The following is a 27191-nucleotide window of genomic DNA, read 5'->3' as shown; positions in this document are numbered from 1 at the left end:
GTGTACCGTTATTTTACTTTTTCTCTTTTTTGTTTTTCAAGGTATAAAGTGCTTGCGCACATGTTCCACCGGGGTTTTTGTTATCCACCGCCCTCGCGACCATTTTTTATCCACGATGCGTTACCACCCCATCCCATCTCCTATCATGCTGACGGTCTCATCAGGAGGGGGTAGAAGGGGTTTCTTTTTACAATTTTTTTACATTTTACCACTACGCCCGGTTGCCACGGGGCGACAAAAAGATCCGAAAACAAAGTGAAAACATTGAGTCTAAATGAGAATCCACTGTGCCTACTTTTTCATGGGAATAGGAGAAAAATAGTGGCTGCATCTTGAAACTTATTTTTTCATTTTACTATTCAACGATTCTTGCAATTATATTAGGTCAAGGAGGAAGGTGATAAATAAATAAGAGATTAATTTTTGATTGTTACAAAAACCTTAGTATTAAAATATTCCAATAAAACAATAAATAATTCATCATGATTATTTCTTTCATTAATCACCCTAAAATTAAATAGAATATTCGGCAGTGTATTAACATGCTAGTGTTCTTTCCATTTTTTCAATTTTCTTTTCATTCTCTAGCAAATGCCTACATGACAACTATTTGTCGCTTTATTTGCATTTTGTTCTGATGTTTAAATGTTCTTTTTTTATAAGAAGTCTTTGTATCTTATTTCGTTCAAATCGCACAAGCGTCTGAGATTCACTTCACACTTGAATCTATTCATAATATTTCCTAATTTGATGGTGATTCAATCATGTTAACTGCATGACACGCAATTTCGCCGGTAGTACTTGAAAACCTTTGGACATACTGTACGCTCCTACTTTTACATGCTTTTTCCCTTTCTTCCTATTCTAGTCTGATTCATTCGGTCTTTTTCACTCTTTTTCTACACTCAAGTAATTAGAATATGAACACATCAGTCATTTTATTGATCATCAAATGAATGTGACAAATCGTACTAAAGGAATATTATATTTTCCTGTGATACAACGTTCTGCAACGAACACAAAGGTTTCTCATCTCATTTTATCTCCTTCTTAATGAATACTTAGAAACTAATCATTGCATCAGTCTCTCTCTAAAGGTAATTCATCCCTCAATGTAATAGTGCTGCATTTGTATATCGAAATAAATACCCATAAACAATGAGTAATATGGGGGGGAAATTCTATCGGTCAAATAATTTTCAAAAATTAACTACCAAAAGAGGACAAAACGCGTAAATAAAAAATAGAACATAAAAATATTACCTTAAAGTTTTTTCCTACTGTAACGTCTTTTCTCAAAAATGGGCATAAACGAACTTCAATATTCATGAATCGTGAAATAGAAATTCATATTCTCGTTTGAATGCGAAAAAAACATGAAAACAATGGACTAAAGATGCAATTCATTTTAATAAAAAACGAACAACGAGTTTGTTTACGGAGTTATGACTGCTCGCCATTCGATGGCCAGTGACCGCAATTATTATGCCAATCCCAGTCTTTTCCCTTTGGTCGAAATTTACTAGTACTACCCGAGTTATTCCAATCGCGATGAAAAAATTTTTTCTTGAAATGGTGACGTTCAGGATCCTGCTGACGTTGGTATTTCAAGGGTACTGATGACGACGTACTATTATTTGATGCATTGGGTGGACGTGGACTCGTGGGTGATGGTGTTCTCGGTGGTCCGAGTGCTTCATCGGGCGATGGAATAACTGGTGGTGGACCAATTGCAGCATCAGATCCAAGCCCACTGTCCGGACTCGTATTAACCCCTTCAGTTGATCTTCGACGTTTATCGAGCTCTGTCGAAGCAAATGCGACCAAACGATCGAAACCCGAACTTATGCGATCTTGCCAATCTGCTTCACCGTCTGAAAATTCCGTTGCCAACATATTTTTTCCTAAACATGTCATATTTTATATTCATTGTATACATGTTTGTCTATAATTATATATGGATGACTATTGAAGTTTTCATAAAAATAAGCCAATTTATCTACTAGATATTCCATGCACAATTGTATGTAAACACCTACATTACTACAGTAACAAAAGTAAAGAAGAATTTATTCATTTTTTTTGCCATTCGTAGAATGGCTACCTTTGGCTTTGAATGCGTCAGTCGCTCTCCTTGGATATAGGTAATGTTTAATGAGTAAGACGTAAATACTATTTTTTGTACTCTGATAATTTTGGCTTATTTTCATGTGAGTTTGCAACTGATTTCGACGAATGGTATTCTCCAAGATTTTTCCATTAAAAAAACGGTTATAATTTTAATTGCATAAAATCAGAGGATTGTGAGTTAAACAGTAAGTATGAAATAATAATTGAGAAAAAATTTTGAAGAAACCTCTTTGGGAAAACTCACCAGGAGTCACGAACCAACCCAAAGGCAGCCATATCTTTCTGATTTTCCCCTCTGATCTGTGCGCCTGAATCGCTAACAAAACAAGCCTCGGGGACTTTTTCATCTTTTTTTTTCATTCATTTTTATAATTTTTTAAAAACCCAGATCCCGAGTTTTTTGCAACTGAGAGAGACGATGTGTTTTTTTACCAATAAAACAGCTACAGTGCATCTAACAAATACAACCAACAATAATTGAAAAAAATGAGATAAATATACAGGAAAAGAAAATAGAATTAGAAAACCAAATCCACTGTGAAAATTCATAGATCTAATAACAGAATTAGTTGTCAATTTTCATGTGGAAAGAGATACGGATGCATAGAAATGAAAAATTCTAATTGAAAGCAAGCCTCAATTCCAATCATCGCAACATTTGAAACGGTCACCACATTGAAAAGATATCTCGGAGACAGTCTTGAGAAAAAAAATTAAAAGAAATTAAATGACAACTTGAAATAAATAGAGGATTAATTATTGACATTACATTGCCAATGTTAGCGATACATACCATCATCACCAATGCCATTTCTTTGTCTTTGATTGCTCATCTGAGGCTCGTCAACAAGAGGTGTCGAAGTATTAGAGTGTGGTTCAACGGGTGGACTGAGAGGTGCACCACTAGTGCTAACTGATGAAACACTCGTTTCATTTTTCATACCAGGAGGTTGAATTTGGGGCGATGGTACCCTGTCACTAGCAGTGTTGTACCTAGGATAGGGGGCATATCTTCGACTGTTTGGCTCATTTTTTCCACTGTGATTATTAAGTATTCTAGCGTGGAGAGAAGCAGCGAGTCCCTCGACAGGTACATCACCATTGACTCCTTGAGATGAATGAAGTGAAGCTGTGGGCTGCGTTGTTTGTGTCTGATTTATTATGGGCGGATTATCAGCAAAGTATGATTCATGATAGGGTTTAATGTCAGCCCTTGGCAGTTGTACTGGTGTGTAACGTTGATTTTGATTAGCCGGTGTGAATAAAACTGATGATCTCGATGGTGTGGTTGTGGGTGTAGTTACAGATGAGGAAGTTGGAGCATAACTGGCAACATGTGCCAATGTGGCAAGTCCAGTGTCACCCTCAGCACTTGCTGGTCTAGAAATTGGTGAATAAACAGTCTCTGGTCTTATGATACCACTCATGTCGACTGCAGCATTTATAATCGACTGATTCGATATTTCGAGGGTTCGTTCAATTTCACCACTCACTAAATCTCCAATGGTTCTTGTTCCAAGCAATCCATGACCAGGGGCATTTGCTCGAGGCTCAGAGAGTTGTTGACGACAGTCTACCGGTCTCTCGGTTGATATATGAGAGGTCAAACGTTCTTGAGACAGGTGACGACGAAGGGCCAGCTTCGCTGGGGATACCTGTGTATAATCTGGAGCTGGAGCGTTAGGAGGTAGTGCTTGACGTTTTCTATCAGGCTCTGAGGATTGTGATGAGGGCGATGTCATTTGAGCCATCTGCTGCTGCTGCTGCTTCGTGCGATTTTGCTGATCTTCGTTCAATACACTCGTTATTATGCTCTTCAACCGATCTTCAAAATTTGCCACTCTCGGCGGTTCCTGACCACGATTCGCTTGTTCTCTCGGTGGATTGTGAGAGGGGGAAAAATTGTAGTTTGGTTGGGGCAAACGTGGCCGATTGTTGGAAGGGTTTGAGGATGAATTATGACGGCTTGGGATCCTTCCAGCTTCAATCTGACGTCCAGTTTCTAGGATTTTTTGGGCAAGAATCTCTGGATTATTCTCCTGTATTTTGCCTATATCTGGAACGTCCGGCCATTCTTGGGAACGTGAGCGAGTATCACGGTGTTTGCGAGACGATGTTGATTTTCCGTTGTGCTGTGTATGATGATTCTGAGAGTGTTTGTTGGATAGGGATTCTCGCTGTTGCTGAGAGAGAACTGCTTGCTTTTCCGTCGTTGTACGCTCAAGAACATTCAATTCGTGCTCAAGTTTTGATACCTGTATACAACAATTTATTTTAGTTATTTTAATATCTTTATATTTAATGTCAAAATAATGAAATGATTTGACGAGTGATTGAATCATATGAATTTTAAATAATTTTAAACGTACAAAAGCGACCTGAGATCATTTAGCAGATAACTTTTTCAACAATCCGAATAAACTTTCTCACTTAGCAAAAATTAAATTTTCTTAATTCATCTCATTTTATATCAATTCATCATTGAAATCATCTCCAGAAATTCAATTGAATATGAATTAAGACATTTGTAATCTATCAAAATAATCATTAAATTTCGAATTAGTTTAGTTGAATACGAAGAAAAGAGAAAGTAAACTTGAGAATAAAGTTAAATAAACAAGTGAAATAAATATGTTGGAAAGTTACCTGTGAATGTAACTTCTTTCTCTGCGAGAGAGTCTGTGAAATTTCTTTAAGAATATAATCAGGCGTTAATACCGCTGGTGAATTCTGAAGATTATATTTCTCTTGAATCTCTTGATGCCTCTGTGCAGCAAGTCGTGACTGTTCAGTCTCCATCGATGACACCTGTGCCTGAAGCTTACTGGCCTTAGCCTGCAGCTGCTTGTGCCTCAGCACGATCTCTTTAGCTTTGGCAAGCAAATCACCAGGTGACGTTGCATTTATCCCTAACTCAGTCATGCGTGCTTTAAGTAATGCTACACTATCATCGATTAACACTTTAATTTGCTTTTCCAATTGTGCAGCACGTGATTGTAATTTTGAATTACGTTCTCGTTCTTTAGTGAGATCAGCAGTAACGGATTGTTTATAGGCTGGTGTTCTCATGGACTCAAGGGTAAGCATAAATTGGTCCCTGTAGAGATCGAGGAGTATCTGTAATGCATAAGGTGTTGCTGATGGTGCTGGGGGGATGCTAAGCTCCTCGTGAACTGAGGTAGAATGTGGCTGGAGAGACAGCGAAAGGGATGAAAGATGTTGATCAATACAACCCGGTGCTGGAGGTAATTTCTTCCCAATAGCTTGTGGCGAAGTACTTAACAGCGTCTGATTATGCAGCAAATCTAACCCAGATATGTTAATTGCCTTCTTCGGTTTACTCTTCTTAACAGCTCTACCACGTTGCCTACCCCTTGTTGCTTGTTGTCTCACAATGGCCGGTCCCGCCACTTTTTTGTTCAATTTCCTATGGATCTTTGTTTGACGTCTACTCTTCATATTTTCATCAACGTCTGAATCACTATTTGTACCCACTAATTCATTATTATTTGGACTCTCTAGTTGCCTCGAAAGATCCCTCTTTGCTCTCTCACCTCTGTCTGATCTGACCGATATTTTACTATGGTTACTGGCAGTGTTGTTTATCACAGAATCAGTATTTTCAATATCTGCTCCACCCAGTCTGTTGTTTTTCAATCGGTGAAAGTAACGCTCAAGTTTTGTTCTGTCGATCACGTGGAGATAATAAGACACGGGTTTGCCGGTCCAAGAGACTGAGCCTTTCAGTGGAGTCATTTCAGATACGTGCATTATGGTACCAATGTCTGTAGGTAAAAAATATCCAAGGTGTGATCATCTCAGTAACGAGTGATTTTAGTAGAAAGTGATGGAAAAACATAAATACGTACTCAAAAATTAAATAAATAAATAACAATCACGTTTCAGATGCTTTTCTTTCTTTCAAAGAGATAGAATTTTACGTACCACTCAAATTTCGATCTGTAATTCGGAAATTCAACGGGCAGAATGATTTCGACGAGACAATCCGAGCTCCATCACGTAAATCAGCAAAGCGTTCTTTTAGTTGATGATCAACAGTTGGACCAAATGCAAAATTATTGACAAATACTATTGTTGCACTAGTAATACTTTCGCGGTGCTCGTCTGCGAGGAAATCACCTTTTACAAGACGATAATCTCCGCATCGTTTACCATACCAGTTTAGCCATTTGCGAAAATTTGTTTCCATACCCTGAAACATTGAAATGAAGAAGATGTTTCAGGGAGAAGTTATCGTATTAACTGAGTAATATGGGATTAATAATTCAGTATCGGGGTTTTCTACAACAAAAAAGAGAGAAAAGAGCAGTATTTTAATCGGGCCAAGACGTGAGGGCTTCTCTCCACCTTATGAAATCAATGTCTTCTTGAAAAATTTAAATAAAAAGGTTCTCTTACACATTGATTCCTTCTTGACATCCTCTGGATGAAATATTTAAGCGCTTTATGTACATTATTATAATCAAGGACTCGAAAAATGACGATGTAAATATGTATGTACGAAAATGACGATGTCATATATCATATACATTTCTGTACTTTTGCAACTTTTTTTTTAGCTGAATAAACCGAATGGTTTGATTGTTATAAATAAAAAAAAGGAAGCAGTATGTTGATCAATTGAACGTGAACATTGTTATCAGCACCTAAAATTTGTGGTAGAAAACTCAAATGAAAAATTTACCTGTAGATCATTTTACAAACATGTTGGAAATTGGGAGCTTCGAAGAATTACATCAGGACATGTTTTTCATAGTTTTATCAATTTTCCTCAAGGAAAAACAGCTTTATGCTTTTTTCCTCTACATTACCACCTTAGTATTTGATTGAACACCCGAAAAATTTGTAAAAGTATCCTCTTTGTATAACAATTCTCACCTGTGCATAACGTGAAGGCACATCAGCTCTCTCAACGCCAAGGCAAATTTTACAAACAGTTGCTGCAGCCATTTGTAAGACAACTTGTCCAACACCCGAGCCCAAATCCACAAAAACATCATCCTCAGTTATCTCAATCTGATCAATCATCTGACAAACAAGTTCATAACTCGTTTCTCCATATACCTCTGGTGAAAACGGCTCATACTGATTGAGCTTGTCAGGCTCAACAACAGCTTGATTGTATGTTTGTTGGAGAATATGACGAAGTAGCCCTCTAGTTGGACGTTTATTCAGTCTCTGTGAAGGTAAACTGGTTCCCTTTTCCTATAAGCAAAACCATAACTCAAATGTTTTCATATTATGCCAACAAATGTTGGTAATAATACTCACGAGTTGGACGAGACTGTCAATAGCCCTATTGAAACGATCGCAGAGGGCTTTCATGCTCTCAAAATCCCTTGTATCATATTCAACGAGTATATTATTTTCCAACGGCAGTTTTAAATCTGGCAGATCTTCACACACCCATCTCATCGTTTCCACAACGTCCAGTGCCCCATCATGACGATCCTGATAAAGCACGTAAACATTAGTAAATAACCTATACAACAATTTCACCCCACGAATTTGCTTCAAAATATGGTGAAAGCGAGCAACTCAACAGGCTCTTCAACTAACTAGAATAATCTCGTATTTATCACTTATAAATAAAATAAAAAATGAAAATTCTGTTAACCACATCTGTTCCTAATCTACATACATACATCCAAGGTTCACTGACACGTGCCCACCCTTCTGTTCCCACAATTATGTAAAAATCATGAAACAGCAAACAAACATTAAAAAAATAAATAAATAAACTCACAGAACCCGATCCAGAGGTAAGTGGCCACTGATAAACGATGGGCTCGGCTCCCGCTGGTGAATGTAATCTCAACTCCATAACTCGATGGAAATCGTTCAATAGAACTCAAAAAGTCCCCCGTTTAAATATGAGAATAATCCAAAATATGGATAATAGCAGACGGTGTACTTTGTATTGCCGTCAAAAATAATAATATGTATGAGGCGGGTGTATGTTTTTTTTTCTCTGCTTAATCGAGAGGTTCTTTTCTTTGAGTGATGTAACCCAGTTGGGAAAAGTCCTCGTTAAATTGTTGCCGTTGTGTTTCTACTTTTATTATGGTTTCCTTTCTCGCATCCTCTAGGATTCTACCACCACGTAGACGAGGACGCTGGCGGACTCCCCCCGCTCCGCCGTCGCTTTCCCGAACATCAAGCACCTCAGAAATACTTCAATTTTTACGTTTTACACCTGACGCCTTCGCCTCCTTGGCTCAAATTATTTGCCCACAACTACTCGAATAACACAGATGAATAACATATCAATTAATAGGACTAGTTAATTATTATTGAGAGTTATGGATGAACACACACGTAAAATTGATGAAAAATAATTACGTGGAAAAAACGGCCTGAGAACAGAGAGAGGAGCCCACAAATGGCATTAAAACCGCACGACGGAAAACACTAGCGGAATGGTGATTACAGGGGGGTACAGGGGGAATGACGACATCAAAACATGGCGTCATGGACTGTCGTTTCTCCACGGGATCTCTCCTTCGATGCCTATGCCTCTTTACGCTTGTGCGCATGCGCAGCAGCCAGCCATTGAACCTGTACAATTTCTCTCTCATGATGTTGATACTGTGTTGATACTTTCAGGAAAATTGATCAAAAAGAAATAACGCTTCTGCTATATATGTATATATATGCGGGCAAGGCAGAATATTGAGGAGAAGTGGACAGGTTGATTTTCACCCATGAACTCAAAAATTCATATAATTCTGCGTGAATCACGAGAATTAATAATTCTACGGTTTTTTCCTTTTTTTTTGTCGGATTGAGAGAAATATTGTGATGAATTTTTTCCGGGGCCCTTTGGAGCATGGAAAACTTTAGACTACGTGAGATTTGTCATGTACCACGTGTACATGCAGAGAACATAATCTACACTTTGAAAAAATTGCATTCTCTTGGAATCAACAGGATGTGTTTGTTGTAACCAATATGAATTTAATTGGCATTAGTCTAATATCATTATCGGAAAAGAATTTTGAATTTTGAGATATATTTGTTAAACTATTAGACAAATAAGCCTCATTTTTCTAGCTGATTAATAAACATATGAAGGAATCTACGGGTGGCTTATTTGAATCAATGATTAATGTATATTATTATTCCATGATTTAGTCTTGTCTTCTAAACTAAGAAATAATTGTTAAAGACTACTAACATTTGGCGCCGTCAAAGTCGCCCCCGTTATATCGCACACCCCTTCAACATTTTTGCGCATACGCTCCTGAGAGAGCCTCGTCTCGTCCAATTTATTGAGACAATATGGACGCCCGATAGGGAGGCACTTGCCTGTCAAAAATTCATCCCTATTCTATCACGCTGTGGAAGTTTTTTTTTAACATTTTCCTTTTGTATAATTGAAATTTTGAAAAACGTCAATTATTTATAAAAATGTTGACCGCAGCAGCAAGTACGTTGTCCAACAATACTGGTGGGTCTTACAGCAATGATAGGCCTTCGGAATCAGAACTTGGCACAGATCCGGCTTCTGGCGGATTCTTTCACTCTGATTATAAAAAGTAACTATTAGAAATGATTTTCAAAAAATAAGAGACGTTGAAAAAAAATCTCTTTTAATCTGTTTGAACTAATTTTCAGGCATGACGATTTGAAACAAATGCTGGATAGCAACAAGGACGGCTTAAAATTGGAAGCTATGAAACGAATTATTGGAGTAAGAATAAATGCATATAAAATAATTATGATTTGCCATAATTGTGTATTGTGTATTTAAAATCACTCGTTACCGGTATACTTTTATAGTCTTTTATATGGATGTAAAAAAAACACTTGCATTGTTCCAGATGGTTGCAAAGGGCAGAGATGCATCCGACCTCTTTCCAGCGGTGGTAAAGAACGTAGTATCAAAAAATATAGAAGTAAAAAAACTCGTTTACGTATATTTGGTTCGATACGCCGAGGACCAACAGGATTTGGCACTCCTCTCAATTTCAACATTTCAAAGAGCCCTAAAAGATCCAAATCAATTGATAAGAGCCAGTGCATTGAGAGTTCTATCCAGTATACGAGTACCAATGATAGTTCCTATTGTGATGCTGGCAATAAAAGACTCTGCAAGTGATATGTCTCCTTATGTGAGAAAAACAGCAGCCCATGCCATTCCGAAACTTTATTCACTCGACCCGGAGCAGAAAGATGAATTGATCAGTGTTATAGAGAAATTACTATCTGACAAGACGACGCTGGTGGTAGGGTCAGCTGTGATGGCATTTGAGGAAGTTTGCCCAGGGAGAATTGATTTGATTCACAAGAATTATCGTAAATTGTGTAATTTGTTGGTGGATGTTGATGAATGGGGCCAGGTGGTCATTGTAAATATGTTGACAAGATATGCGAGAACACAATTCGTTAATCCTAATGTTGATGAGATTGAGGAGGATGAAAATAAACCGTTCTACGAGTCTGACTCTGAAGAATCGGTCGATGTTGATAATAAAAAAACTAAATTTTCTCTTGATATTGATCATCGTTTGTTGTTGAGAAATACCAAACCATTGTTGCAGAGTCGAAATGCATCAGTTGTTATGAGTGTTGCACAGTTGTATCACCATGTTGCGCCTAGAACTGAAGTTATGATTGCCGCTAAAGCCTTAATAAGGCTTTTAAGAAATCATCGAGAAGTACAGAGCATCGTCCTTCACTGCGTTGCTAGCATATCAATTTCGAGGAAAGGAATGTTCGAACCTTTTCTCAAGTCGTTTTTCGTCAGAACCTCCGATCCTACACATATTAAACTTCTCAAGCTGGATATTTTGACAAACTTGGCCACTGAGGCGAGTATTGGAGTGATTTTGAGGGAGTTCCAAACGTACATTTCGAGCACTGATAAGGAATTCGTTGGGGCTAGTATACAGGCTATTGGACGATGTGCCAGTAATATTAAAGAAGTTACGGACACTTGCCTCAGTGGATTAGTCTCTTTATTGAGTAATCGTGATGGTGAGTTGTTTTTTTCTTTTGTAATTGTTAAAAACTAATCCCTGAAAAAATATTTGACAAACTATTTCTATGCTATGGCTCAACGAAAGTTATGACTCACGGTAATTAAAAGGCCATTGACATCAATTTTTGGCATCAGTGATGATGACTGAAAAATTTGTTTTCGGAAAAATGTCAATATTTGTGGAAGTCGATGATAAATCAAAATTCAAATAATGTCAATGGATGCATTCCATATTCACCCTTTTGATACCATACTTAATTATCCTAATACAAAAAATTGGAAATTCGGATGTGAACGATTACAATGTTTACAATCAAACTCTATCTTTTCAATTGAGGATAATAAATATCTCAACGCTCATAAAAACAAGTGGGAAATTGCTCCTGTATTGCGTATAGTATAATTTTTTTTTGCTAATAAATTAGCAATATGCTTCCGAATGGTCATTTTGCTCATTTTTTTACATTGTATATTATTCATAGTCTATTTTATTTTCTTGAATTGAATTAATTTCTTTCCCATTCCACACCTATTCTCTTTTGTAATTTCTGTCTGGGTTTTTTAAAGAGAATAAATATAGGTTATGAGCCCCAGATAACTAAAATCTCAGTTTCTTCTAACCGATATTTCAGCTGTTCATAACAGGTTTGCAAATGTTCTCCTGTCATGCTTAATTTTTAATAAAATTATAAAATATATATTTATATCACGAGTTTATTCATTCAAAGTCAGATCGAAATAATTCTTTTTCTGTACTGCTTCTCACGATTTCTCGTCTGGGAATTGGTATTACATACTTCCCAAACTCGAAAACTTGAAAATCACTACAGAAAAATATTGTTCCTGGGCTGTTGCAATGGGGTTTTTTTTCTCGTGTGGTTGGCCAGTCCTCGCCTACGGCTCGGAGGCCAACGCCACACGAGTAAAAAACCCCATCGCAACAGGCCGGAAAAATACTATTTAATGATAATTGAATCAATTTGAACCTTTTTTTTCGATTTGAATAATTAGTGAAAGTGAATTTTCCACAAAGATGAAAATTGTTTCATCGTTCTTTGATTGTTTTATCAAAAAATATCTCAACTATCTGAAAATTTCGATGAAATTTTATAAGGGATATATTTTATTCATTCATAATTGAATGCATTCGAAACATCACGTTTAAAGGAACCATTCATGAAAAATTCGAAATTTCCAAAAATTATCCTAAAAATCAAATTAACCAAGACAGTTATTGTAACCAGTTTTTAACTTCGACACAATCGCATTGAAACAAACATATTGAGCTATGATTTAATTCATTTGAAGCACAATATCTAGAGATATCTGCGGAATTCTGATTTTCGAAAAATACTAAATTTTGGAAAAATTTCACAGAAATCAAAATAACGATTATGGTTATCGTTTTCATCTTCGAACTCGGTCAAAAAGACATACCAACGAATTTGTTAAGCCGTCATTCAATGAATTTAGAACATTTTTTTTAGTTATCGTGTTACAACTAAATTTTGAAAAAAAATAAAAATTAAAAAAATTAATCAATGAATTAAATTTTAATTAATGGCAATGGATAGGGCTTAGCAATACCTTCATTTAAGAAAAAAATGATTCAATTCCAAAGATTCATTAGCAAGAAATTGACGAAAAACTTTGTCACATACATACATACATACATACATACATACATACATACATACATACATACATATAAAGAATGCATTTTCTAATTTTTTTGGATCATAATGAGTCGATATAACACAAAAACTCCGAAACTTAAATTTGAACGATTACAATCCTTCCATTCGGAAGCAAAAAAACGACATACTCTCGATCGACTTGTAAAATATTGATCAAGAATAATTTAATTTTTTTCATTAGTTTTTTTTACATCATTACTCATTTTTGCTTCCGAATGGAAGCTTTGTAATCGTCCGATTTTTACATTCTCTAATTTTCATTGGAAATGATTTAGAATGGTCTGAAACGTAAAAATACGAAGTTTGGCGAAATGATGTTTTTAGGGGGGTGTCTGTATGTTGTGTGTGCAGATTCGGGTTTTTGGTGATTCAATTTTAGAAAATTCAACGTAAATACGGTGAAATTTGCAGCTAAAAATTTGAAATTTCGGCTCATGATAGCTATGAATGAGCCTCACTTTGGTGCTTCGTTTCAGCTCGATCGGTCAAGTAGTTCCCGAGATATAATCACTTGTTTAAATTTCGTTTTTCCGCAATATCTCGCCAACAACTGCACCGATTTCAATTTTTTTTTTTTCGAACTACTCGTCTCGATGGCCTCTATCTAGATCACTCATATCATGTATACCGATTTGTGCAAAGTTTGGAGATATTGCCGTTTATCCGTTTTTTCATAAAAAACCTTGTACGCAAGATAAGTCAATGAAAAAATGAGCTAGCGACTTGAAATTCGGTATGCTGCTAGCTTTTGTAACATAGACGGTTTTTATTTTCGATGAGGTCAATCGGTCGAGCGGTTCGCGAGATATTCAATTTTTTGTGAAAATCTATTCTGTCAAATATCTCGTCAACTACTTGACCGATTAAAAATTTTCTTTCTTCAAAATATCCGTCTCGATCGCTACTATCTAGATCATTGAAAATATATATACCCGTCCATACAAACTTTTGGAGATATTCTCGTTTTTCTTTTTTTTTTTGTTTTCTCATTCTTGTGCGGTTGATAACTTGTGACGGAAAAACGATATTAAGTTGAAATATGGTATATATATCTCTCTCATAATACCAAAGGTCCGTACTTTAAATGGGTGCATCGGCACTATGGAATACCATCTGGAATGAGGATTACTTTTGTGAATTTGAATGGGAAGTAACGTCATCATTAGAAATTACTACGTTTTGGGCGATACAGATGAAATCACAAGAATCTATTGAATCAGAGTAGAACAACAGACTTTTATTGACAAGGGAAGTGAGAAAATGAAAGGATTATCTACGTGGAAATTGACAATAAAAGATTGTTGATTCAATATTGGATTTCGTTGGTGAATGTCATTGAATGGTGATGAATGAAACGGTCGTTTATATTTCCATATACTTCCCTTCGGAAGCTTACTACCAATGAAATTGGTAGGAAAAAAAAAGGAGAAAAGTATAATAAGAAAAAAAGTAATGGTCATTTGCCTTCTGTCGGATAGGAGTTCTACCCCTGCTTGTTTCATTAAAATCCTTGTACGCGTGCTAACGTGTGCAAAAATCGAGATATCCACTTGTTTTTTGTTAATTCAAGGACTTTGAGAAATACTTCTTTTAGGGTGTTCATTCAAAACTGCAAGGACTCAAAGACTTTGATTTTGACGATTTTCTAATTTTGCCTGGGAATGACGTAGAATGTCATAAAACGTGAAGACAAGACGTTTTTAGAAAATGTGTGCATGTGTGTCCGGATGTGTGTGCGAATTTTTCAGAAAATTTTTATAAATATTCACAAGCAGGGAAACAAGCAGGGGCCGAGCCTTCCTGTCAGAAGGCATGTGACTGTTACTTGATGCTTTATTTGGCTTTTTTATTTTTGTACTAGGGGGCTTCGCCCCCTGCTCGCTTCGCTCGCCAACCCCGGGGGGCTTCGCCCCCCCGCTCGCTTCGCTCGCTCCCCCCCCATCCAACTGTTAGAGATTAGGAAGTCAAGGAGAGCCTATAATTCTTTATTTCACAACAATAACAACATAACAACAATTCAACATTTTGTCATGAACTGTATAGCTATATACGGCTTTATTGGAATATACACGGCTTTATATTAAAATATGGAATCAAATTCATGAATGCGAACCTATTAAGAATAACTAAAATGGTAGTTATGAGAGGTAACTACGATTATCAGTTATCTACTCCTCTCTCCTCTTCTACTTCCCCCACCGCGTTTGACCCTGGGACACCCTCCTCCCTTCTAACCCCCCCGACNACCCCCCCCCCACCTTTAGGCGTCCCCTGAATTTTTGCGTCGCCTGACTTTTGGCGTCGCCTGAATTTTTGCGTCGCCTGAATTGTCTTAAATTTTGCCCTTATTTTTTTATTATATAGAGAGATTTCTACCAATTCCATTGGTAGTAAGTTTCTGAATCGATCCGCAGATACTTTAAGGTACTTCCGCAGTAGTCATATGGGAGTAGAAGGCAATGTGCTACAGGGTTGGAATTTTGAGAATATATTCTTTCAATAAATTAGAAAGTTGTCCCGAAAATCCCAACACGATTTACCACATTGATTTTTGTAGAGAAAAAAATTTAAATTGTTATTTGTACAGAGCCTTATGAGACACATTTCAATGGGGAATGACGACCATGGACTGCTAAGAATCCAAATACTTGATTTATCGCATCGTACATGTTTCCAAAATACATTCCTGCAATTTCATTATTCATGACCACAGGAATCATGAGTTGTTATTCAAAATGTGCATCAACATCATGATGTTTTTGGGGGTTATACATTGGAGGATAGGAGGTAAAAACGAGGTTAGAGTGCACAATCTTTATCCCCACTCCTATGTTTTTTGAGCTTACTGCAGAAGTACCTTAATTGAAAAGTGGCAAGTTTTATTGAAAACGTTTCCTCAAAATGTTGGACCTTCTAAAATTGAGAAATCAATTTCGATTGTATACAGTGGGATAGGCATATCTAAACGACTCCAGTTTTAAGAAATGCTTCCATGTGAAAATCAATGATAGAAAGACGATATGTTATTTTATGTGAAAAACGTTTTTTTACATCAAATGCAGTCTGAAATTTTACACAGGAGTGCAACTCGATGATACTAATGAGTCCGCAACATTTTGGAACTTTACCACATCCTTCACTCACTTCGCGAAGCGCCCGTTCGCTAGATTATATTATATTATATTAATTTATTTTATTGTTTTCTTTCCAATTTTTCCTTGCGGTTAGATTAAATTAAATTTATTGGATTCTATTCCCATTGTAGTATACTACTTGTGGGAACAGTTTTTCTCAATTTCAAATGAAAAGATATTTATGTTGAATAATAAGGAGAGTATTGATACTTTTTTTGGGATGATGATCTATATACTTTTTACAATTACATCATTGTTCAGAAATTTCTTCATGTACTACATTTTTCATATAACTATTTCCGTCTTCTTAATTTTTTATTTCACCTCCTTCAGTCATGCATATTTTCAATTTTTCACTTGCTCTCACTTTTGACAATGCCACGTATAATTGACCATGACTGAATACGTTACTTTTAAGATACACACCTACTCTTTCTTATGTCTGTCCGTTGAAATTTTTCAATGCACCCATAAAATTTTGGAATTGATCATATTTTTTTTTCCTTAAATCAAGACGTACCAATTTTCTTTAAAATGTCAATGAATATGAAAATTTTTCATCTCTTTAATCTCATTTCAATGAAATGGAATAAGGAAAATGCAAAGTAAGATGATCAGCAAGAAAATAAAAATATCAATTGTGCAATGTCTCCGAAAAATGTTCTAATTGAGTTTTTTTCCTTCAATAATGTAGGAAGATTAATATTTTTCGTTTTCATGATCTGATTTCATTGAGAGGAAATGAGAAAAAAACAGGGGGAGATGGTCAGTAAGAAAATAAAAAAAAACAATTTTTTAATGTTCTGAAAAATTTCAAAAAACTGATTTTTTTTCAATGACAAAAAAATATCAATATGTTCCCTTTCTATGATCTAATTTCAATGGAAGGAAGTGAAAAAAAACAGAGATACGTGATCAGCGAGAAAATGAAAATTTCGATTTTTCAATGTGACGTATTGGGATCGATCAATACGTCGATCTAGTTAGTAATTATATAAAATAATAATACAATGCTGGATGGTGGGAACGAGAAATATGATTTCTCTTTCCTGTCATCCAGACACTGGTCAGCAATCCCACGGTGTCATTTGGACACCATGGTAAGCAGTCCCACGGTTTTTCAGGAGTCCAGTTCAGAACGATAACTGTTTGACTGTTTGAGTCTCTGTCAATGATGACACGAGACAGTGTTAGTGGAGAAAACCGCGAGACTGCTTAGCTCAGCGAATTGGGGCTTTGCCAAGTTTTGAGGACTCTGGAAGCACCAGAGTACGATCGGGAGCGAAGTGGAGCGGATCTCCAAGCTCATAAGTCTAAGTCCGATCTCTTAGCAATGCGTAACCGAACCCAAGTCGAAACCCTGTCGTGTATTTTAGTCAATAATTATGAATAATACATCTATAGCTTTTACCAGATAAATACACCTGTTTACAATTACATACGTTCCCAATCCTTCATAACCATCCCCGAGTGAGCGAACCTTCCCGTGAGCTCACCGCCGAAGTTAGCCGAGGTCGGAGTAACAACCAAGGACCAAAGGATTACAGTGCAGGAATAAAATAGTGCAAAGTGTAAGGCAAAGTGTAATAGTAAGAAGGGTAAAATCTTTACCTGAGTTTTACCTCCGGGTAAAACTAATCACGTCACATTAATGTCTCCGGAAAGTTTTAAAATTGATATAGTTTTTCAAATAATGGAAGAATACCTATCAATTCAATTTCTATCCTCACATTTTGATAGAATACATTAAAAAAATAGCAAAGAATAAAAATCGGAGATGAAAAATTTTATCGGATTAATATAATGCAATGTAATGGAAAGTCAAAGCAACTTTCAGGCAAGAAAAATAGAAAAACGCCAATGTCTCGTGAACTTTGTAGGAACGGATATATATATATATATATATATATATATATATATATATATATATATTTTTTTTTTGAAAGAACTAGATAGGAGACATCAAGACGAATATTTTGAAAAAAACTTGAAATCGAATGAATAGTTTTTGCTTCCAAATGGAAGCATGAAATTCGTCGGATTTTGTCATTCTCTAATTTTGCCTGGAAATGATGTAGAATGGTATGAAACGTGAAGAAATGAGGTTTTTAGAAAATATCTGTATGTCCAGGTCTGATAGTTCGGTTTTTGGGTTACCACTTTTTAGAAAATATAACATTAATACGGGAAAATTCATTGATATGGACGTGAAATTTTGACCCATACTAGGTACTATTAAGCTCAAGTTTGATGCACAATTACAGTCCGATCGGTCTAGTAGTTCCTGAGATATTCAACTTTTTGTATAAAACTATATGGGTCAATATCTCAAAAACTACTTGTTTTAAATTCATTTTATGGAAATAGGAGAAAATGAGACAAAGCTTAGATGACCGCCGCCGCATCCTACCCGTCTGACCACTACTGTTTCTCATATTTATTTATGCTATTTATTTTAATTTCATATTCATTTCAATTAATCAACTCCGTATAAGCGATTTTACATTTTTGGTGTTCTCTAAATTCTTTGTTCGCACAATAACTTGAGGAAAAATTGAGATGGGAATGTGAAGTGAGAAAATAGTTTCTCCTATAAATTGAAAAATGGAATTGCTATGGATCCATTCCGAAGCTTACTACCAATGGAATTGGTAGAAATAAAAAATTAGAATATAACACATAAAGTAACAGTCACATGCCTTCTGCAATATAGGAGCGGTCAACTTCTTGTTTTCTATCCCACTGAAATGATTGTAACAGCAATAGAGATATTTATTCGGGTATCTAAAAGTGAAATGCGTGGATGGACGGGCAACTCTATGCGTTAGAAGATGTTTTTGTAGTCCATATAAGCCTCCGCAAGAAGTTCTCCTGATGAATTTTATCATTCTTAATGATTGCACTGCTGTATCGATCCACTAATAGTATCAGACTATCAATCTCTTGATCGATTTTTTAGGCAATCCAATTCTAATTATTGTTTTTTTTTCAACTCCCTAGAAGTGGTGGTGGCCGAGAGTGTAGTCGTAATAAAGAAACTTCTGCAGACCCAACCCAACGAACACAAGGAAATAATAGTTCACATGGCAAAATTAATGGATTTCATCACTGTCCCCCAGGCGCGAGCCTCCATTCTCTGGCTCCTCGGTGAATACTCAGACAGAGTGCCAAAAATTGCTCCCGACGTTCTTCGAAAAATGGCAAAGAGCTTCGTAAATGAAAAAGATATCGTGAAACTTCAAACTCTCAATCTTGCTGTGAAACTGTGCCTCAATAATCCAGAACAAACAAAATTATTCTGTCAATATGTATTCCAACTGGCCAAGTACGACCAAAACTACGACATAAGAGATAGAGCCCGATTTCTACGTTCGTTTATATTCGAGGAGAATGGTAATACCGACAAAAAGCTTCCAGAACACGCAAAGAGGATTTTCTTCACCCCTAAACCAGCCCCGACGTTGACATCCCGAGTCAAAGGCTCCCAGTATCAACTGGGAACACTCTCACATTACTTGGACATGTCCTGTTCAGGCTATAAACCACTCCCAGATTACCCTGAAGTTCCACCAGATCCATCAGTGCGTGACGTAGCAGAGCCAATACCAACTCAAGAGCCAAGAGAGAAATGTCATGGGCGAAAAGATAAAAAGGAGAAGAAAATCAAGGAAAAAGCTTTCTACAGTGATGAAGAAAGTTCTCCAGCGGAATCAGAAGAGTCGGAGGGATCTTCTGAGACATCCTCGAGTGAATCTTCAGAGAATTCAGATTCAGATTCTGCAGAATCTAGTTCAGATGGTGAAAAATCGGAGGAAAAGACTCAGAGAAAGAAAAACGTCAAGTCTGAAACGTCAGAGAGTCAATCAGAGAGCGAAGAGTTAGATTCTGAGGAGAGTGGGTCTTCTCGAAGTGAACCTGAATTAAAGAAGCCTAGTGTTAAAATTAAGAACGAAACTGTCAAGGAAAAGGCGAAGAATAATTTAGATCTACTTCTAGAGCTTGATGACATTGTGCCCATGACACCAATGATGACCCCGAGTCTTGGAGGCTTCCTTACGCCAATGAATTTTCCTATAGGCAATGTTAATGGAATCAGAGAGGTCTCAGCTACTTTCATACCAGTTGAGAGAACAGAAATTGTTAATAAAATCACTGGGAAGGGTTTGAAAGTTGAATCGAGGTTTACTAGATCCCAACATCTTGTTAGCTCGAATCTCACCAGTGTCGAGCTGACCTTTACAAATTGTGGTAATCATACCATCAATAATATTCGTGTTGGGAATAAGAATTTATCGTCTGGAATGTCCATGCACGATTTTTCAACGATTCCTACGCTTCAACCAAATATGAATTGTTCTTCTGTACTTGGAGTGAATTTCAATGATTCTATGCAGCCTGCTAACTTCAACATTGAGTTCATCATAGATGACGAGATACATTCAGTTCCTGTTAGTTTGAAGGCACCAATTGGGGAGATTGTTAGGGCTGTCAAATTACCAGAAAATATGTTCATCGCTGAGAAAGAAAAATTAAAAGGCATGAATGAACATTGTTCAAAGATCAAGTTTTCAGGGACGAAGAAACATTTGCTGCAGAAAATTTATCAGGCTGCCAATATTTCCCTAGTTTTGGACGAATGTGATATAATGAGGTAATTAGTAAAAGAATATGTCAATTTCTTTTTCAAGGAATAAGTGATTCAAATTTTCAGAAACATCTGTTAATCTTCTCGTAATAATTCGGAATGATTTCTACATTTTCGAAGTTGTTTTTGGAAATCTCATAAGTTTCATTACTTTCTATATACCCATTTATTTTGGAGATATTGAGTATTAAAGTACCGTCTTGTATATTTTGGCAGTTAATGTGCCTTCCGTAATGTGAAATTTAAAAAGCAATTCGACACTTGATCGAGTTAGGCGATAACGTAACTGCCAAGGAAAAGTTTAAAATTCGAGCGCTATTATCTTCTAGTTTATCTACACGATTTTCATTATTGAACCAAAAAATCGATAGTATCCAGATACATGGGATATTCTTCAAATTTCCAATTATTGTTACAATTTGATGACTTCATCAACGAATCAACGAATTCATGCTTATAGTAACTCTCACAGACTTGAAATTATGAAATATGAATTATTCATATATTTTGTTGCAGATTCGCTGGTCGCACGGTAACATCGAAATCCATGACCTTGATAACGATAAAATTCCTAGATTCCCAGGAGTTGGAGGTATGTATTAACTGTGAAAAAATGGTCATAGGCTCAATGTTGTTGAACGAAATCAAGAGTAACTTGCTGCAATAAAAATGCAATTTAAATTTTTTTCAAAGAGTAATTTTTTGTTTTTAAAGAGTTTTTAAAGAGCCTCCAGTCCATCTCTCATTTCACTGAAATTTTACATATTGGAAAGGACTGTATATTACATACAGAAAAAATACTCTATAATATTACAACATTATGAAAATTATTTTTTTCTAATAAATTCATAAAATCAATTAATTAGCTTTGTAACTGTTTTCTCAATGTAAACCATATCAATTTCATGGATCCCTCAATTCCACCATTCTCGACCTCCCAGAAATGAAGACGATAGTCTTTATGCTTCATTAGAAAACGCCTTATTACTGAAAAAATAAATAATCATTAATTATTATAATGAGAGATTGTGTTAGATATCACCTTGGAGCATCCCATGGGATATTGGTTTGGAAAATCCAATATCTTGGTTTTGATAACGCTTCACTGCATCGTATAAAATTTCCATCCCTAATCCTTGATTCCGATGCTGGGAACGAACATATGCCGTGTCAACAGTATTCATAGAGTATTTGAAGTTAGCGTTGAAGATTTCAGTACCTATCAATTAAATAAATCATCTTCGTCGATTATTTGGTAATATCAATAAGACGCAGAATAATATTGTTACTTGCCCCTGTCATTTCAGATTCTACATTTGTGAAGGGAAATAATGTACATCATCTGCAGATAAATGGCACTCTTAATGATTAAAGACCCTAACATTAGCCAATAATACCATTTTTTAGAAAAAAAAAAATGTCTAGCTCGTATTACCCAGAAAAGTTTTTTTTCACTCTGACGAAACGTACTATTATATACTTACTACATAAAATCATTATAACACAATATCAAAAAATTCGCCTGGTTTGTTGGTCACTCGCTCTCCTTGCGGGTGGGTTGAAGTGGGTATGACCCATTACAGGTTGAATTAATAACTTCCCGACCAATTCCCATTTTTCTGTTCATTAGAAAGAAAAAACGCAATTTTTTAGATTTCCATCCCGATAACAAGAAAACGGCTAAGACGATTTTGCTCAGAATCCAATCGAAATCGCATTACATGTAGATGCATCGACTGTAGTAAAAAAATCAAAACCCATCATTATTCTTGGTAAAAATTTTGAATTTTCAAAGAAAACTTATAGCGCTTTGCTTGACATGGTTTTTTTCAACTTAAGTGGCCATGTGACTTCGACAGCGGTTACCGACCGAGTGAAAAATTTCAAACCAATTTTTTCTTAGGGTGAAACGATAATTATCAAAAAATCAAATTCTTACGCCCTTTATAACAATGTTATACAGGGTGTAAGAATTCGTATTTTCCAAAATAATCTTTTCACCCTAAGAAAAAATTGGTTTGAAATTTTTCACTCGGTCGGTAACCGCTGTCGAAGTCACATGGCCACTTAAGTTGAAAAAAACCATGTCAAGCAAAGCGCTATAAGTTTTCTTTGAAAATTCAAAATTTTTACCAAGAATAATGATGGGTTTTGATTTTTTTACTACAGTCGATGCATCTACATGTAATGCGATTTCGATTGGATTCTGAGCAAAATCGTCTTAGCCGTTTTCTTGTTATCGGGATGGAAATCTAAAAAATTGCGTTTTTTCTTTCTAATGAACAGAAAAATGGGAATTGGTCGGGAAGTTATTAATTCAACCTGTAATGGGTCATACCCACTTCAACCCACCCGCAAGGAGAGCGAGTGACCAACAAACCAGGCGAATTTTTTGATATTGTGTTATAATGATTTTATGTAGTAAGTATATAATAGTACGTTTCGTCAGAGTGAAAAAAAACTTTTCTGGGTAATACGAGCTAGACATTTTTTTTTTTCTAAAAAATGGTATTATTGGCTAATGTTAGGGTCTTTAATCATTAAGAGTGCCATTTATCTGCAGATGATGTACATTATTTCCCTTCACAAATGTAGAATCTGAAATGACAGGGGCAAGTAACAATATTATTCTGCGTCTTATTGATATTACCAAATAATCGACGAAGATGATTTATTTAATTGATAGGTACTGAAATCTTCAACGCTAACTTCAAATACTCTATGAATACTGTTGACACGGCATATGTTCGTTCCCAGCATCGGAATCAAGGATTAGGGATGGAAATTTTATACGATGCAGTGAAGCGTTATCAAAACCAAGATATTGGATTTTCCAAACCAATATCCCATGGGATGCTCCAAGGTGATATCTAACACAATCTCTCATTATAATAATTAATGATTATTTATTTTTTCAGTAATAAGGCGTTTTCTAATGAAGCATAAAGACTATCGTCTTCATTTCTGGGAGGTCGAGAATGGTGGAATTGAGGGATCCATGAAATTGATATGGTTTACATTGAGAAAACAGTTACAAAGCTAATTAATTGATTTTATGAATTTATTAGAAAAAAATAATTTTCATAATGTTGTAATATTATAGAGTATTTTTTCTGTATGTAATATACAGTCCTTTCCAATATGTAAAATTTCAGTGAAATGAGAGATGGACTGGAGGCTCTTTAAAAACTCTTTAAAAACAAAAAATTACTCTTTGAAAAAAATTTAAATTGCATTTTTATTGCAGCAAGTTACTCTTGATTTCGTTCAACAACATTGAGCCTATGACCATTTTTTCACAGTTAATACATACCTCCAACTCCTGGGAATCTAGGAATTTTATCGTTATCAAGGTCATGGATTTCGATGTTACCGTGCGACCAGCGAATCTGCAACAAAATATATGAATAATTCATATTTCATAATTTCAAGTCTGTGAGAGTTACTATAAGCATGAATTCGTTGATTCGTTGATGAAGTCATCAAATTGTAACAATAATTGGAAATTTGAAGAATATCCCATGTATCTGGATACTATCGATTTTTTGGTTCAATAATGAAAATCGTGTAGATAAACTAGAAGATAATAGCGCTCGAATTTTAAACTTTTCCTTGGCAGTTACGTTATCGCCTAACTCGATCAAGTGTCGAATTGCTTTTTAAATTTCACATTACGGAAGGCACATTAACTGCCAAAATATACAAGACGGTACTTTAATACTCAATATCTCCAAAATAAATGGGTATATAGAAAGTAATGAAACTTATGAGATTTCCAAAAACAACTTCGAAAATGTAGAAATCATTCCGAATTATTACGAGAAGATTAACAGATGTTTCTGAAAATTTGAATCACTTATTCCTTGAAAAAGAAATTGACATATTCTTTTACTAATTACCTCATTATATCACATTCGTCCAAAACTAGGGAAATATTGGCAGCCTGATAAATTTTCTGCAGCAAATGTTTCTTCGTCCCTGAAAACTTGATCTTTGAACAATGTTCATTCATGCCTTTTAATTTTTCTTTCTCAGCGATGAACATATTTTCTGGTAATTTGACAGCCCTAACAATCTCCCCAATTGGTGCCTTCAAACTAACAGGAACTGAATGTATCTCGTCATCTATGATGAACTCAATGTTGAAGTTAGCAGGCTGCATAGAATCATTGAAATTCACTCCAAGTACAGAAGAACAATTCATATTTGGTTGAAGCGTAGGAATCGTTGAAAAATCGTGCATGGACATTCCAGACGATAAATTCTTATTCCCAACACGAATATTATTGATGGTATGATTACCACAATTTGTAAAGGTCAGCTCGACACTGGTGAGATTCGAGCTAACAAGATGTTGGGATCTAGTAAACCTCGATTCAACTTTCAAACCCTTCCCAGTGATTTTATTAACAATTTCTGTTCTCTCAACTGGTATGAAAGTAGCTGAGACCTCTCTGATTCCATTAACATTGCCTATAGGAAAATTCATTGGCGTAAGGAAGCCTCCAAGACTCGGGGTCATCATTGGTGTCATGGGCACAATGTCATCAAGCTCTAGAAGTAGATCTAAATTATTCTTCGCCTTTTCCTTGACAGTTTCGTTCTTAATTTTAACACTAGGCTTCTTTAATTCAGGTTCACTTCGAGAAGACCCACTCTCCTCAGAATCTAACTCTTCGCTCTCTGATTGACTCTCTGACGTTTCAGACTTGACGTTTTTCTTTCTCTGAGTCTTTTCCTCCGATTTTTCACCATCTGAACTAGATTCTGCAGAATCTGAATCTGAATTCTCTGAAGATTCACTCGAGGATGTCTCAGAAGATCCCTCCGACTCTTCTGATTCCGCTGGAGAACTTTCTTCATCACTGTAGAAAGCTTTTTCCTTGATTTTCTTCTCCTTTTTATCTTTTCGCCCATGACATTTCTCTCTTGGCTCTTGAGTTGGTATTGGCTCTGCTACGTCACGCACTGATGGATCTGGTGGAACTTCAGGGTAATCTGGGAGTGGTTTATAGCCTGAACAGGACATGTCCAAGTAATGTGAGAGTGTTCCCAGTTGATACTGGGAGCCTTTGACTCGGGATGTCAACGTCGGGGCTGGTTTAGGGGTGAAGAAAATCCTCTTTGCGTGTTCTGGAAGCTTTTTGTCGGTATTACCATTCTCCTCGAATATAAACGAACGTAGAAATCGGGCTCTATCTCTTATGTCGTAGTTTTGGTCGTACTTGGCCAGTTGGAATACATATTGACAGAATAATTTTGTTTGTTCTGGATTATTGAGGCACAGTTTCACAGCAAGATTGAGAGTTTGAAGTTTCACGATATCTTTTTCATTTACGAAGCTCTTTGCCATTTTTCGAAGAACGTCGGGAGCAATTTTTGGCACTCTGTCTGAGTATTCACCGAGGAGCCAGAGAATGGAGGCTCGCGCCTGGGGGACAGTGATGAAATCCATTAATTTTGCCATGTGAACTATTATTTCCTTGTGTTCGTTGGGTTGGGTCTGCAGAAGTTTCTTTATTACGACTACACTCTCGGCCACCACCACTTCTAGGGAGTTGAAAAAAAAACAATAATTAGAATTGGATTGCCTAAAAAATCGATCAAGAGATTGATAGTCTGATACTATTAGTGGATCGATACAGCAGTGCAATCATTAAGAATGATAAAATTCATCAGGAGAACTTCTTGCGGAGGCTTATATGGACTACAAAAACATCTTCTAACGCATAGAGTTGCCCGTCCATCCACGCATTTCACTTTTAGATACCCGAATAAATATCTCTATTGCTGTTACAATCATTTCAGTGGGATAGAAAACAAGAAGTTGACCGCTCCTATATTGCAGAAGGCATGTGACTGTTACTTTATGTGTTATATTCTAATTTTTTATTTCTACCAATTCCATTGGTAGTAAGCTTCGGAATGGATCCATAGCAATTCCATTTTTCNCCCTTTTGGGCACATGATTTGGGCTCAAACTCATCTTTCGAACCCCTCCGCTCACGGTGTAGAAATTTCTACCTCCCAGATACGTGTGGGGTTGGCTTTCACCCCCTCAAAGTCCCTAATTTTCCCAAAATCCATGCGAACTGAGAGCAAAAAAAAAAAAACTCAATTTCCTTTTGGAGACATGATTTTGACTCAGACTTGTTCCTCAACGCCCTCCCCTCATTTAGTGGAAATATCAACTTCCCCCGATTCGAAACAGGGTGGCTTTTACCCCCACGAAATGCCTAATTTCCCAAAATCCATACGAACCGAGAGCAAAAAATAAGAAATGAAACTCTCAATCCCCCTCTCGAGACAAGATTACGGCTCAGACTTGTTCCTCACCCCCCTCCCCTCATTCAGTGAAAACATCAACTTCTCCGATTCGAACCAGGGTGGCTTTTACCTCCTCAAAGTGGCCAATTTTCCTAAATCCATGCGAACTGAAAGCAAAAAATGGAAAAAAAAATCCCATTCCCCCTTTGGAGACGGGATTTGGGCTCAGGCTTGTTCCTCAACCCCCTCCCCTCATTTAGTGAAAATGTCAACTCCCCGATTCGAACGGGGTTGGCTTTTACCCCCTAGAAGTG

The 27191-nt window shown here is 36.3% G+C and overlaps 3 protein-coding genes across 8 annotated transcripts; 1 reads left to right on the top strand and 2 right to left on the bottom strand.

Moving 5' to 3' along the window:
• Positions 1-352: 352 nt before the first annotated feature.
• On the bottom strand, positions 353-8606 carry LOC107037952 (histone-lysine N-methyltransferase, H3 lysine-79 specific). 6 transcript variants are annotated; one of them, XM_015256789.2, is made up of 8 exons: positions 8470-8606; positions 7898-8388; positions 7423-7602; positions 7030-7356; positions 6076-6343; positions 4777-5915; positions 2924-4385; positions 353-1904 (listed from the first exon to the last, which is right to left on the bottom strand). In XM_015256789.2, the coding sequence occupies exons 2-8, from the start codon at positions 7973-7975 to the stop codon at positions 1444-1446; spliced, it is 3915 nt and encodes a 1304-aa protein (XP_015112275.1). In that variant the 5' UTR covers positions 7976-8388; positions 8470-8606; the 3' UTR covers positions 353-1443. The 6 variants fall into 6 exon arrangements, 4 of the variants coding, with proteins under 4 accessions (XP_015112275.1, XP_015112273.1, XP_015112272.1 ...); XM_015256787.2 differs by having other exon boundaries at positions 8494-8606; XR_001460874.1 differs by adding an exon at positions 2375-2829 and having other exon boundaries at positions 1803-1874; positions 7898-8606.
• Positions 8607-9427: 821 nt separating this feature from the next.
• Positions 9428-21472, top strand: LOC107037953 (AP-3 complex subunit beta-2). Its single transcript, XM_015256791.1, has 5 exons — positions 9428-9689; positions 9769-9844; positions 9975-11130; positions 18966-20616; positions 21127-21472. Exons 1-5 carry the CDS (start codon positions 9562-9564, stop codon positions 21275-21277), a joined length of 3162 nt encoding a protein of 1053 aa, XP_015112277.1. The 5' UTR covers positions 9428-9561; the 3' UTR covers positions 21278-21472.
• A 2181-nt stretch (positions 21473-23653) lies between these two features.
• On the bottom strand, positions 23654-26160 carry LOC107037945 (AP-3 complex subunit beta-2-like; the record flags this gene model as incomplete). The annotated part of the gene is made up of 2 exons (XM_015256781.1): positions 23654-23999; positions 24510-26160. Coding segments are annotated over 2 exons (1802 nt in total), but the record flags the coding sequence as incomplete, so codon positions are not given.
• Positions 26161-27191: the final 1031 nt, after the last annotated feature.

Source organism: Diachasma alloeum, unplaced genomic scaffold (assembly GCF_001412515.2).
Source record: "Diachasma alloeum isolate Michigan unplaced genomic scaffold, Dall2.0 Dall_scaffold_00275, whole genome shotgun sequence".
Taxonomy (NCBI): Eukaryota; Metazoa; Arthropoda; class Insecta; order Hymenoptera; family Braconidae; genus Diachasma; species Diachasma alloeum.
Note: the sequence above shows the minus strand (reverse complement) of the source record. Positions and strands in the feature narration are given on the sequence as shown.

Bases quoted from the DNA above. Each gene is read 5' to 3' on its own strand.
- LOC107037953 (XM_015256791.1), top strand. From the start codon at position 9,562: ATGTTGACCGCAGCAGCAAGTACGTTGTCCAACAATACTGGTGGGTCT. The intron at 9,845-9,974 runs GTAAGAATAAAT...GCATTGTTCCAG, and splicing joins CTATGAAACGAATTATTGGA to ATGGTTGCAAAGGGCAGAGA. The intron at 11,131-18,965 runs GTGAGTTGTTTT...TCAACTCCCTAG, and splicing joins TTTATTGAGTAATCGTGATG to AAGTGGTGGTGGCCGAGAGT.
- LOC107037952 (XM_015256786.2), bottom strand. From the start codon at position 7,975: ATGGAGTTGAGATTACATTCACCAGCGGGAGCCGAGCCCATCGTTTAT. The intron at 5,916-6,075 runs GTACGTAAAATT...TTTTACCTACAG, and splicing joins TACAGATCGAAATTTGAGTG to ACATTGGTACCATAATGCAC. The intron at 4,386-4,776 runs GTAACTTTCCAA...TGTTGTATACAG, and splicing joins GAAAGAAGTTACATTCACAG to GTATCAAAACTTGAGCACGA.